At 36.2% G+C, this 14708-nt stretch overlaps 1 protein-coding gene across 2 annotated transcripts in view; it reads left to right on the top strand.

The window, feature by feature from the left end:
- Positions 1 to 14708, top strand: part of LOC121866500 (tyrosine-protein phosphatase 69D-like) — a 54499-nt gene that overhangs the window by 15426 nt on the left and 24365 nt on the right. For both annotated transcript variants that reach the window (XM_042366235.1, XM_042366234.1), the window contains exons 9-15: positions 3231 to 3451; positions 4074 to 4427; positions 6051 to 6229; positions 7394 to 7528; positions 7943 to 8202; positions 8599 to 8851; positions 10318 to 10462. In XM_042366235.1, the coding sequence (XP_042222169.1) occupies positions 3231 to 3451; positions 4074 to 4427; positions 6051 to 6229; positions 7394 to 7528; positions 7943 to 8202; positions 8599 to 8851; positions 10318 to 10462 (1547 nt within the window). The remainder of the gene's footprint in view (positions 1 to 3230; positions 3452 to 4073; positions 4428 to 6050; positions 6230 to 7393; positions 7529 to 7942; positions 8203 to 8598; positions 8852 to 10317; positions 10463 to 14708) is intronic.

Here is a 14708-nt window from a genome sequence, read left to right as displayed (position 1 = left end):
TTATAATTATGGGGGTTTTAGAGTACTGTATGCAATCACTATAAATTCATATGAAAAAACTGTTCTAAGGACTATCTTATTTGTAGTTCATGGAAACTGGGAGGTGATTTCCGTAATTAGTTTTAGATTAATCTCATCATATTATATATTTTATATACAGTATATTGAATTGTGCATAAAATGAACTTTGGATTCACTGTGCGGCTTTTTGGATAGATACCGCATCTTATGATGAAGGTAAGATGCATCGTGGTTTGTAGCTATGAAGAGAGATGATTACATATATGTTGTTGATGTTGCCTGGTGCATATGTAAGAACATAACTTTTACACCACTCCCACACACAGTGGTCATGGATCTTGCACTTCTTTAGGTTTTCATGAAACAAAACACTTTCACACTTGCATGCTAATATCACACACACTTTAGGATAACAGATTGAAAACATGATTTTTTTCTCAGCGAGATAGTGTCACGTCTATGAAGAATTTTCGCCAAACACTTATGTAATGCACACATCTTCATATTTTAATGCCAGAGAGCCAATAGTACTACAAAAGATATCCTCAATAATTTTGCATGTGGCTTTAATTCTTGGTAAATTGAGCCAGTTAGCTGTTTTTTTTATATAGTAAGAGAAATGAAATTTTGTAATAAAGATGGTCTGAGATTAAGGCACTGATTTTTATATAATTAATTTTATTTAATATTTTACCATAAAAGCAGTTTAGCATTAGTGGCCAAAAATGCAGTGGTTTGGAAACCTTTTTTTTTTACATCATAAATGACGTCAGTCAATGTATTATATAAACTTGGAAAATTTTTACAACATATTTGTCAACTTTGGTTAAATACTTGAAAGGTGTAAATGAGTATTTTTCATACAATTTTCTTCTCTTGCCTGATGTCCTGAGGGTTGGGAATTAATTTAATTATGTAGAAAAGGAGCCAAAGGTTAAATCAGAAAGAAGACCCATCACTGTAGACAACCATTATTAATAAAGCATTGCTTGTAGGTCAGGTGTTGGCTAGGTGATGCAACAGTTGAGTTTTAGTTAGCTACGGGATCATTACTGTATTATTATTATTATTATTATTATTATTATTATTATTATTATTATTATTATTATTATTATTATTATTATTATTATTATTATTATTATTATTATTATTATTATTATTATATAAAAGCCACTCCTGAGAAGTGCAATCTTAATTGACCACAAAAGTTGTTCATCCAGCTCAGGAAAAAAATAGAATAGGAAGTTAACATTGCTGACACAGGGTAATTTTAAAAGAATGGGAAGCTGTTTATGCAAAGAGTTGAACAAACCTACTGTTGAGGGCACATCTGGAGAATTAGATTGTGAGATGTCTGATTGATTAGGGAGTCATATTCACAGTTAAGAGCAAAACTAATATTAGAATAATGTATATTAAATTCTCTTTAAAAAGTGTTAATGTTGGACAGACTGATTTTAATGAAGCCTGGTAGGTGAGTCAGATGATGGACAAAGAAAAATTGATGTTATTTATGGGGAAAAATGTTGAGCATAAGATTGTGTAAAAAGTGGAGGAATCTTTTGTAATGTACTCTACTGTATCACTTAGGAATGGAAATATGTATTTATGTGATTAGTACTGTACAATATAGGAATGGAGGTATTTTTTATGAAATATCCCTTGTAGTGCAAGGTGGCAGGAATCAAGAGCAAATAGTCATATTGTACACATTTTCCCTTCATTTATTGTCTTTTAAGTTGCTCATGATTTTTTGTAGAAATGTGAGTTAATGACTTTTGGCTGGGAAGACCTGCATGATTAGATATTTATAGTTCTAGTGTTTTTATTTATATTATGGTCTTAGGTATTCATATTTATAGGGGCATGCCTCACAATTTTGCCCTATTTACTTTGTTTTTCTTTCTGCAGTTCATATTCAGATGATATAAAAATGTTTCAACGGACTTTCTAAATATTTTGACCACTTGTGGAACAGCATTGTATGGTGTGCTGTATTGGTTTGGGGTAATTATTTGCAGTTTTATGGGGGTCTTTTTTGTGACCAGAGTACTGTGCTGTTTTTAAGTCAGTGGTGATTTTACCTTCATCATACTGCTTAGAAGAGTATTACTGTATACAGTATGTGTGTGACTTAGGAAGTATTGATGCTTCTGGCTTTGTTTCGTAACAACATCTCTATACTGTACCTCAGATTCAGTACTCATGAGCTGTTCTAGCTTATGATGGGTTTGTTGATGCCCTGTGGTGTCAGTTTGGGGAACTATTTTGTTTGTTGATGACATCATTGTTTCGGTGTTTAATTGATATATTGACAATATTTCAGCTGATTTGTTTCAAATTTGAATTATACAAACCTTTGCATCTAGTGATATGTATCTTTTTTATGTGACAGAAAATGAGAATTATGTGTGGGGGTAGTGTTTGTTTGTTGCAGATGATGTGTCCTTCATACATAAGACATAAGAGATCAATCAGCTTTTGAAAAATTTGAACCACTTGGTATACTACCTGGTGATAGCTGAGACTGCAGTGTGGCTGTTTTGTAGATTACATTATGGGGAAAACACACCATAAAAAGTTCCTTTTATCCTTTTTGTTATTGTATAGCTACAGTAATCCCCCGGGTTATGGAACGTATGTGCCCTTGAATAAATGATTGTAATGTGAAGTGCTGGGTGAGTTGATTCACACGAGAGCAAGACAGGTGTAAGGGCAGTTCAGGGGGTCAGATGCGTATAAGTAGGGTCTCGTACTGTGGATATACGTACTCTGAGACCATACTGTTCTTACTATCATATATAAAATAATCATTATGTAAAAAAAAGCTGCCTGTGTACAAAATAAATGGCCTCTGCACGTTTGAGGTCAATTTGCAATTAGACAGCATGTGCAGTGAGCTACAGCTCGTAATATACAGTAGATTGCACACCAAACTTAACCCAAGAACAGTAGGTTAGAATTGGTCAAGTACACATAAAATATATACGAACCAGTTTGAATAAAAATTATTGATAATTGTACCTGGGTCAGCAGCAACCACCTGGGTAGTTATCCAATGTTTTCATGTAGTTTTAAGGTCTTTGGAAAAGGCATTTGTGCAAATATAATCCAAACTATATACTGTACTGATATACAGTATTGTACAGTATGTGCAAATGATTTCTGTTTTGAATTTACAAACAATATTTATGTATTTTTGTTTTCAGAACCAAGATTCATCCCACAAGCATCTCCAAAAGGCAGTGGTGTTGATTTCTTTACTGTAGGATGGAGTCAGCCAAATGAAGATGCCAGAGAATTTGTTGGTCGTTACCATCTGTCTCTAACAGACCCAACCACCGGAGATGTTCAGGAGCTGTTTATTCCTTCCCCCACTGTAGATCATATGTTCACTGCTCTCAAACCTGCCACTGAGTACAATTTTAAGGTGTGTATTGATATTGAGTGCTGTGAGTCAGTGTGAACCTCGGGATTTACTTTGTTTACTGTACTCTATGTGTAAGTTAGATACAGTATATGTCTTAAATATACTGTGTACGTGTGTGTTGCATATTTGTACAGTTACAGTAATATCTCAAACCCAGAACTCTCCGATAGCCGGAATTGAAATTTTCTCGGAAAATCGCTCTGAGGGGCACATTTTCCGGAAAATTCCAAGAAAAATTTCCCAATACCCGGAAAATTCCGGGGATGGGGGATTTTTTCCGGGTTTGAAGGAGTAGTCTCAGTACCCGGAAATCTCTCATTCCTATGATCTACCGCACAGCACAGAATATTTAATTCTTGTTTTTTCTCTATTCCTGCCACCTGTAGGGTAACCATAAATAATAGTAAATACACACACATTTTCTCTTAATTCATTAATTAATTATTTTTTATTCATACATTTTTACAGTTGTGCAAGATGTGTTTTACAAGACTCCAATGTGGTTTTCCCCATCACTTTACACAAGCTTGTATAGAATTGAATATACTGTATCATTAATTGAGGTCTTAAGTTCTTTGTAATAATGGGACTGTAATTATATTCATAATGTTTTACACTGTAGGTTGCAGCATGTCTGGATGTGTTCCGTGACAAAGAGCGAGATTGTGGAGACTATTCTCCTCCAGTAGTTGGGAAGACCATGAATGGGGTTCCTGGTGAAATTTCTGATTTACTGGTTGAGTGCAAACAGAACCCACACACAGCTGCCCACACTGTCCATATTCATTGGAAACCACCTCTCATCCCTAATGATGTAGTTGACCATTACAAAATAGAGCTGAAAGAAACTGCATCTTTTATCAATGAGGAAGGACAGAAACAGGTGTACACCAATCAACATAATGAGAATGTGGCTGGTTCACTCAGAAACTATACCTTTTATACTGCTCTGCCCAACACAAATTATATAGTTAAGGTTAGTATTTCTTGTTTATTTTTGTATACTGTATATGTATGTATAATTTTCCCATAATGTAAGGCGCTCTCAGATACTTTTACATGATATGAAGAGAAGCTTAAGAATGGTATGCTCAAAGTGCACACTTCTCCAAACATTGTGTGTGAATGTTCATGTACAATTTGCTAATGGCAAGTGAGATGAAAAGAAGAATACTGTACAAGAAATTAATTAAAAAAATGCAGTACCTTAGGAATTTTAAATTTACAGGATACAAAATGACAATAGGAGAGATTTGGGAGAGTTGAAGAAATTCTTTAAAGGTACTATAATGATTAAAGTACTGTACATCAAGGATGAATGGATCTGTTGAATATACAGCACAGTACTGTATATTTGATCACTAGTAGATTAGTGGAAAAGGTTTGCTCTATATTAAAATATTTAATAGTAGGAGGAGGAAAGGAGGTAGACAATAGGTTGAGATAGCAATTGAAGGCACATTAAGGTTAAGGAATGTGTTGCTGTTGTGCATCAGAAGAATGATGGGACATCATGCTCAGTAAAAACAAATTTTGTATGAATTTGTTGCTCTCTTCACTCTTCTTGTATCATTCAACCATTTAAATGTCCCCTTTTCTAATTATCTGGGTTAAGAGTTAGGTCACAATTTCAGAAAAGTTCACTATTCGTGAGTTTATACTTCTTTCATGTTTAACAAATTCAGAGGGTTGAAGAGATACTGTATGATTACATAGAAATGTTAGAATTCCTTGTATTTTTATTAATTTTTCCTGCATAGCTTACTCTAGCTGGACTGTGAGACTCTTGCATGACTTTTTTGGGGGGGGGCAAACCTTATACCTCCAAATATACAGCTCCTCCCCGACTTACGACCTGCCTCACACCCGCACTTACGACCTACCTCAGTCGTACCCAAATTTGGTCAAATTACGTATTTTCGAGTCCCAAAGTCAGTACAGACAAAATTTTCGTTTGTAATTCACTTTAAAATGGTTGGCAAGCTTAAAAGTGAGTGTTTTGTGGTGCTGAGAAGAAAAAGAGACACCCATTTTAGATTTTCTATGTATTATTTAAGCATTTCCGACTTACGACCTGGATGTCGGTCCCCAACCCTGTTGTAAGTCGGGGAGGAGCTGTACTTAATTATGTGGAAGACTCCCTGTAACAATAGTAAATGCATTCAAGCCACTAATGTGCTACCTTGTGTGATTTCACTTTTGAAATAATACTTCACTTGCAAACCCTCTCCTGCTTTGTTGTTGGCTGGTACAGACTTTCCCTCACTCGTTCACTCCAGCTTTGACTGGAACAGTATGAAGACCAAATATTTTGAATTATCAATAGTACAGCACAGTAGTCAGCAAAAGATATGGACTACACAAAACTAGATTATTTTATGCTCAGGTTATTCTTGAAGGTTGAAATTTGAATTCAATTTACTTCCTCAAAATAATTATGTTAATTGATCTTTATAAAATCTTAATTTATAGTAATAGATCAACTCGCTAGATATTTGTTCTCCCAAATTTGTATGCTGTGGGAGGATTTACATCTTTAGATAAAAATAACTATGTATAGTAGATAAAAACTAAAAAATTTGCCTTTACCTTTCCATAGGTTTACGCTGGCCTAAAACGTCAGTACAGCTCTGCCATGACTGCTGTGTGTCGCACACCTGTTTCAGTTCCTGTATCTGAGCCTGTCTCTTGGTGGAAATATTACAGTGAAGACCAAATTGTGCTGAAACTTCCGGTACCCCGAGTATCTGAACGTAATGGAACCATTTGCTGCCACAGGTTTGTTAACATTGTAAAAGTGTTGACATATTAGATGATAATATCTGGAAAAGAAAAGAGCATGAAAAGAGTTGAAGAACTGGAAAAACTGGATGAATCTTGTCTACGAAAATGTACTGTACAGTATATCAGTTATGTAACTTTCCTGTATAAAGGGGTGTACAATACTGTGTCTGATGCATTGCAAAATACTCATTGCACATTCCCTAATTCATATTCCTATATGAAACTCACGTTCCTCTCTCTTTTTCACCAAACAACATTTATTATTTTAATTTCTGTGCTCATCACCTATTAGCCTATTACAATTACTGTACCATATTTCACACAAACTAACTCACTCCTCACTGATATGTTAACATCCAGCTTTCAGGAGGTTTGTAACCATCCATACAGGCATATGGTAATGACCTGTATACATTATTATCTTGACAAGACTGTCCACGGAACTTGTTTTTAGGACAAAGAAAAAGTGATAATGAAGATAAATTTAGTTGGTTCAAAGTGACCATTGTTGAAACCAAGACATTTAGTGGTTTATGGTTGTCCAATACTTCTTTGTTAGCATTTTGTAGTTGTGTAGGAATTTGAGAAAAAAATGAAATTAGCCCAGGATAATATTGGGAGGTACTATCAGAGGAATCAAGGACCCAGTCTTTTAATTGCTGTAATTCATGCAAAACATTCCTCATTTAACTCCTCCTTGCAATACATGCAAGTAATAATGTATAAGATCTCATTAATGTTGTAGGTCATTCAGGTTGGTAGTTAACTGATGCCTCATATTTCACATTTTCAGTGTTCTCTCATTATTTACTATCATTATTTACTTGGTGGCCAGTGATATCTTTGTCCAATACATTGTCATCAAACTTTCCAGTCTAGTTTTTTTATTGCCTTCAAGTATCCTCAAGGAAGGTGTTGAAGAGTAATATTGACTTAAAGCATTAGGAAATTTTAAATTGTTTGGATAAAATAATGTATGTTGGACTTTTAAGTCCACATATAACAGGGAAGAGCCTTATATGTAGACTACATTGTGAATAAATGTAGGTCAGACAGTTTGTGATTTGTTCTTTGCTGCATATGAATAATGCCCATGCACATCATTTGCCTTTTATATAATGCAGTACTGTATTTCTAAAATTGATAAATTACTCATAGGATTGTCGTGGTGAGGATGGCTGAAGGTTTATTACTGCAAGATCTCCCAGAGCCCAGTAAACTTACCCTGAGCACATATGAGGAGGTCCATCGCTCTCCTCTTACGGGGGCCTATGTGGCTGAGGCATTCTCAGGGTAGGTTCTTCACCGTCACTCCATCACCTATACATCCACATGTCTTTTTCCGGATGGAGGGAAGGTCCCATTAGACCAAGATTACTTCCTTCTTTTTCCCTAAATAAATTTATCTAGGCCAAGGATGTACATACTAGGATTATGGGATGTACTAGAATTATAGGATGATGAACTAAGATTATAGGGATGGACCATTATAGATGTAGTAAATTAAGGTATTGTAACAGTAACATTATTTTATTGATTTATCAATACTGTATAGCTAATTTGTATATGGTAAATTATGTGGGCACTAAAAGTAGGAAAACTACAGGAATGCTTCTTGCTGGTTTCATTACAGGAGACTGATTTGCATATACTGTACTCTTAATGAGACATAAATCCACTCATGAGCAATGATCTGTTCCTTTTCAGGTGGAACATAAGGGATAAGTACCTGCTTTTGGGAGATGGTAAAGTAGTGGGTAACTGGTCTGGAGGATGTTCTTCATGCTTGGGTGAGATAAACCCAGTAGGTGAATCAGCTGCATTCCGCAGCAACGAACAGGGACGTGATGTTGGTCCCATCACTCGGGGCAACAGGCGTTCTTTACTATCTCTTCAGTTTGCTCCTCCTGTGGTAGATGGTATCCTCTCAAGGGACTCCAATTACACAGGTTTCATTGTCATGTCAGGTAAGACATTTATTGTATTATCCACTTGGACTACAGAACCATAAAGATATATTCTTATACATGCACATTCATGCAAACTTGCATGCACAGTGTGTAATGGATTATTAGGTTTTAAACTTAAAGAGGTTATAGCTAAGGTCGTAGGAAGAGGTGAGGAAACTAGATTCACTCCAACAGGATTTTCAAGTGGCTAAGAAGAAAATAATGAATGAAAGAGATGTAGTAAAATATAGATCTAGAAGAGTGTGTCCTAGGTCCCAGCCACAGTGGTTAGGTTATTTTTAGGCTGATTTGATCTGCAACCATGGAATGCTGGTATGCAATTTATTGTTGTAGGGAGTTTGTCAGTTGAAAGATCTCTCACAATACTGTTAAAACAAATTGTATCACATACAGTACAAGCAGCAGAGAGGAATCTCTTGACATCATATAGTGAGTACTTCCCTGCCATACAACCAATAGAAGATGTGAAGGAGACTGGGCCTCCTACTCGTATATCTGAAATGCAGATCATTTATGTTGCTGTGGGACTCTTCATATTCCTCCTGCTGCTCAGCATCACTCTTTGCACCCTCCTGTGTTTCTATCGTAGGAGGAACAAGCATCTTGAAGAGGAGGAAGTTGCAGAGAGTCTGTCTGGTTCTCTTGGGTAAGGACTTGTTTGCAATGCTTACTGTATTATTTTTCATCGTTTGACTCCTTGGAAATATAAAGGAAAATATTTTTAAATTAAATTCCATCCACAACTCTTATTATTAATGAGTCAGATGCTCATGTATTTTGAGAGAGAAGAGAGAGAGAGAGAGAGAGAGAGAGAGAGAGAGAGAGAGAGAGAGAGAGAGAGAGAGAGAGAGAGAGAGAGAGAGAGAGAGAGAGAGAGAGAGAGAGAGAGAGAGAGAGAGAGAGAGAGAGAGAGAGAGAGAGAGAGAGAGAGAGAGAGAGAGAGAGAGAGAGAGAGAGAGAGAGAGAGAGAGAGAGAGAGAGAGAGAGAGAGAGAGAGAGAGAGAGAGAGAGAGAGAGAGAGAGAGAGAGAGAGAGAGAGAGAGAGAGAGAGAGAGAGAGAGAGAGAGAGAGAGAGAGAGAGAGAGAGAGAGAGAGAGAGAGAGAGAGAGAGAGAGAGAGAGAGAGAGAGAGAGAGAGAGAGAGAGAGAGAGAGAGAGAGAGAGAGAGAGAGAGAGAGAGAGAGAGAGAGAGAGAGAGAGAGAGAGAGAGAGAGAGAGAGAGAGAGAGAGAGAGAGAGAGAGAGAGAGAGAGAGAGAGAGAGAGAGAGAGAGAGAGAGAGAGAGAGAGAGAGAGAGAGAGAGAGAGAGAGAGAGAGAGAGAGAGAGAGAGAGAGAGAGAGAGAGAGAGAGAGAGAGAGAGAGAGAGAGAGAGAGAGAGAGAGAGAGAGAGAGAGAGAGAGAGAGAGAGAGAGAGAGAGAGAGAGAGAGAGAGAGAGAGAGAGAGAGAGAGAGAGAGAGAGAGAGAGAGAGAGAGAGAGAGAGAGAGAGAGAGAGAGAGAGAGAGAGAGAGAGAGAGAGAGAGAGAGAGAGAGAGAGAGAGAGAGAGAGAGAGAGAGAGAGAGAGAGAGAGAGAGAGAGAGAGAGAGAGAGAGAGAGAGAGAGAGAGAGAGAGAGAGAGAGAGAGAGAGAGAGAGAGAGAGAGAGAGAGAGAGAGAGAGAGAGAGAGAGAGAGAGAGAGAGAGAGAGAGAGAGAGAGAGAGAGAGAGAGAGAGAGAGAGAGAGAGAGAGAGAGAGAGAGAGAGAGAGAGAGAGAGAGAGAGAGAGAGAGAGAGAGAGAGAGAGAGAGAGAGAGAGAGAGAGAGAGAGAGAGAGAGAGAGAGAGAGAGACTCTGTCAAGGATCATTTGCCAAGAGCATTCTTGTCCTTAGATTTATGTTATTGTGCCTTGGACACCCCCAGTCTTCCTAGCTGTATATGGGTACTTAACTTTATAGTTAGGGAAATTAAAGTGGTTGAGTGCAGTGCTGGCTACACTGCCTCCTTGTATACAAAATGCTGAGTCTTAAGTGTTCTGTATCTACACAATCCCTTGCATGTTGTTGGGCTTATGGGACCCGCATAATAGGTGCAGCTAAACTTCAAAAGCTATTTCTCTGACATAAACTCTCTTCAGGAGGATCTTCCGTTCCTTACGACGGTCCCACACACTTATGTCTCAGCCAGCAGTCGATGTGAAGCCAGTTCCTAGAGATGAGCTTGTCCCACAGTATATTGACAAGCTTAAAGATTCAGAACTAGGATTCCGAAGGGAATATGAGGTAAGTTGCTTGCTTATTTTTTCTTTTAGGAAGTAAATAGAATATTACATATTTCATGATAAGCAGAGTAAACAAAAATCTGTTTGGCTTTGTGTCATCTTGGGATAAATTTAGTGCAATACTGAATATTGCATGTCATCCATATTATGATCCTAAGTGAAAGGGGTGAAATTTATAATAAACCTAATAAAAAAAGTGTTGGTTTCCTTTGGTTGAAATTTTTATGTATTGTATGTGAATTAAATTTTTTTCCTACTTTTCAAATACAGTACAGGAATTTTAAAATGAACATGTTATACAAGTGTAAAGAGGCTTTTAGCTTAAACTGAATAATTCTTGGGAAGGATGCATACTCTGAAATGCACTAAGCTGTATCTCATCTTATTTGATTCACTGAAATTTTGCACTTGAATTTTGACACCACACAGGATTGATCACAATTTACTTCACCTGAGTTCTTAGACATTTGATAGTGCATGATGCAGACAGTTGAGTTTTTACTGTCACTACTGTGATGGCTAATAACTAAATAAAATGTTTGCAGTTAATTGGAATGTACTGTAGATACCGGATATACTCGTGTATAGTTCGAGTTTTTAAGACCAAATTTTTAGGCAAAAAATTGGGGGTCGTCCTATACATGCGTAATAGTTTTGTTAGGTTGAACCCGTGCATGATGGGAAGGGTGAGGAGCAACTTTTAGCTTCAGACATGAAAAATATTTACCATTTACTGCCAGTAAACAATGGAAACGTAAAATATGTACCAATTAGTAATGAAAAGTTGTGCAGTTCCTTCAGCAAATGAAGCTCACCAACTTAAAATAGGCTAAATTACCTTACAACGTGCTTTCAGTAGTCTATGTTGAAGTTCTTAGCACAGGCTAACTTATCATATCATATACGGTATCACAGTTCTCATTGATCTACAAAAAATACCGGTAATAAAAACCTTTTCAATATTTCACACTTAATTTAATACCCGGTAATCTACTTCAACCTCCTATTGTTTACACCGACGCATGACGTATCACGCACCACCAGCTGTATCAGCTAGACGGTACACGTGTTTTTCGAATCGTTTTCAGTTAAAAAACTGTTACATCACATGTATATTTTACCTTAACTGTGCCTGAATGAATATGTTCTCGGAAATAAATAGTAGTTTTGCTGAAACGTGATATATTTTAATGTAAAATAGGATAAAATACATGACGAAAACAAAAGACTTTACCTAACCTTCCGATGTTCAAGAGAAGTTACTCGTTTTTTTAACAGTTTTTGGTTAAAATATTGTTATATTACAATGGTATTCTATTCATACTGTGCTTGATATAATGCATTCACGGAAATGTAATATTTTTGCTGAAATGACGTACGTATTACAGTGGAAAGTGGGATAAAATTGTGACGAAAACAATGACTTTCGCTTTCTTTCGTTCAAAACATGTTACCGTAATCGCTTTTCGAATGGTTTTCAGTTAAAAACTGTTGTATTACGATAATATTCTATCCTAATTGACTTGAATAAATACTACGATACCATATTTCTGAATTTTTTCATTAAAATCCATCAAAATCATTTTCCTTGTCATCGTCTGCAGCATCAAACAGCTTCTCTCAGTCCTCTCCTTGAACAGGGCTAGAGGGTACGTGTTTTTCGAATCGTTTTCAGTTAAAAAAACTATTACATCACACGTATATTTTACCTAAACTGCGCCTGAATGAATGTATTCTCGGAAATAAATAGTAGTTTTGCTGAAATGTGATGTATTTCAATGTAAAATAGGATAAAATACATGACGAAAACAAAAGACTTTACCTAAGCTTCTGTTCTTCAGATGTTACTCATTTTTTTAATAGTTTTCGGTTAAAATTCTATTATATTATAATGATATTCTATTCATACTGTGCTTGATATAATACATTCACGGAAATGTAATATTTTTGCTGAAATTACGTACGTATTAAAGTGGAAAGTGGGATAAAATCGTGACGAAAACAATGACTTTCGCTTTCTTTCGTTCAAAAGATGTTACCGTAATCGCTTTTCGAATGGGTTAGTTAAAAAACTGTTGTATTACAATAATATTCCCTCCTAATTGACTTGAATAAATACTTGAATGGAAATATACAATATTTTTGTTGAAACTACCCGCGTTTCAGTGTAAAGTGTCGTAATAATAAATGGTAAACAATTTGCCTTCGGCACTCGTGTTTCATGCACGGCGAGCCTCAGTTTATAGGACGCAGAGCATTTTTAGTGAAGGTTTTGTTGTTCCATTACCCTCAAAAACGTGGGTCGAACTATAAACGAGGAATATCGTAAATTAACGATTTCTTGGTCAAAAAATCAGGGTCGACCTATAAACGAGGGCGGGTTATAGACGAGTATATACGGTAATTGAGAGAGTCTACTGAACAGCTTTTCTAGTTTCTATGACCCTATTTAATCAAACAATTTGGAACTATGGTATTTCTTGTTTAGTATTATCACTTAGGAGTATGGATGACACATAAATATACAGTATAGTAAAACCTTGATACACTGGAGTAATTGGGGCAGATCCCAGTCAGGAAAATGCGAATGTCTGAAATAGCGAATCTAAGGGGGGGGTGGGGGTGAGGATATTACACTGCTTATCTAAACTGTTTAAAGAAAATCAGTTGTTGTTATAATGTTATTACTTTGCTTCAACTACTAAGGTCTTTCAGTGCATATCAAATACAATACAGGTTGTACCTCTCTAGTCCGGCAACCTCGGGACCTGACCGGTGCCGGACCATGGAAATTGCCGGACCATGGAAATTCACCCTTTTCCTGGTTAGATAGTGACTTGTGCTTATGCTTGGAAGCACTAGCACCACTTTCTCTGCGTCATGGTCTCTTTGAAGACATATTGAAGGGTTAAATGTCGTATAATAGCTTCTCAAATTTCGCGAGTTTTTAATTCTTAATGTATTTTATTGGAACACACAAAAAAATAAATAAATAAAAATTTTGACGGCGGAAACTTGAATTTCGACGGGTTTGAACGGCCCGCCAACGTGCAGATGACGTGCATAATCGTGTAAACAGGGTCATTTCTCTTATGTACAAAAGATTCATTATTGTTTATTACTGAATGTCTTTTTTATTGAATTAATGTTTATATGTGTAAAATGAGCAATACAATTCATTAATAATACGTAGAATATTAAAACACATGAGGAAATGACACAGCATTGTTTTCGTTGATTACAAAACCAGTGACTGACTGGTTCTACATATAAAACTGAAGAAAATAAGACCTTGGTTGTAGCTGTAGTAAAATTAATATGGTTGTTTTAAGTAATGTTATTTAATGTTAATAAATGGAACAATAGAAGTAGCTAACGATAATGGTAAAGAAAAAGAGAGATCGCATATGTAAGTGCGCATGCGCACACGTGAAAACATATCGTCATTACTTTACATAAGAATATGAAAGCAACACTTATTTACTGTTCATATATATTTTAATTAATGTTTCTGAATTTGTTTTTATTGAATTAATGTACGTGTGTGCAAAATTAACAATACAATTTATTAATAATACGTGGAATATTAGAGGAGACGAGACGGCTGCCGGCATTGTTTATGTTAAAGCTTACGAAACCAGTGACTGATTGGTTCTACATATAAAACTGAAGAAAATAAGACCCTGAGTTTAGCTGTAGTAAAATTAATGTAAAAAATGAATATGGTTGCTTGAAGTACCTGTAATGTTATTTAATGTTAATAAATGGAACAATATAAGTAGCTAACCATTAATGGTAAAAAAAAAAGTGAGACTGCTCGTATGTAAGTGCGCACATGTGAAAATATATCGTCATTACTCTACATAAGAATATGAAAGCAACACTTATTTACTGCTCATATATATTGAAGGGTTAAATGTTGTACTCTGTATAGACAAGCAGAGAGAGAGAGCAGCCGAATTGCCGGATGTAAACAAACCTTAATTTCCCGCGGCTTTTTTTTTTTTAAGGGGATTAGCCCACCCAAGCATAGGTCACTGACCCACATTGGGGCCTGAGGGGCAAAAATTTAATACTCCTGTAATAATAATAATAATTCAGATAAAAAAAAAAGAAAAAGAAAAAAAAAGCTGCCTATCTACCTATTGGACAAACTAGAATCGTTCCGGACCACGGGAGTTTCCGGACCACAGAATGCCGGACTAGAGAGGTACAACCTGTACAGTCTGCTATAGTAACCCTGTTGT

Source organism: Homarus americanus, unplaced genomic scaffold (genome assembly GCF_018991925.1).
Source record: "Homarus americanus isolate GMGI-L3 unplaced genomic scaffold, GMGI_Hamer_2.0 scaffold16430, whole genome shotgun sequence".
Lineage (NCBI taxonomy): Eukaryota > Metazoa > Arthropoda > Malacostraca > Decapoda > Nephropidae > Homarus > Homarus americanus.
This window is presented reverse-complemented; position numbering and strand designations above follow the sequence as displayed.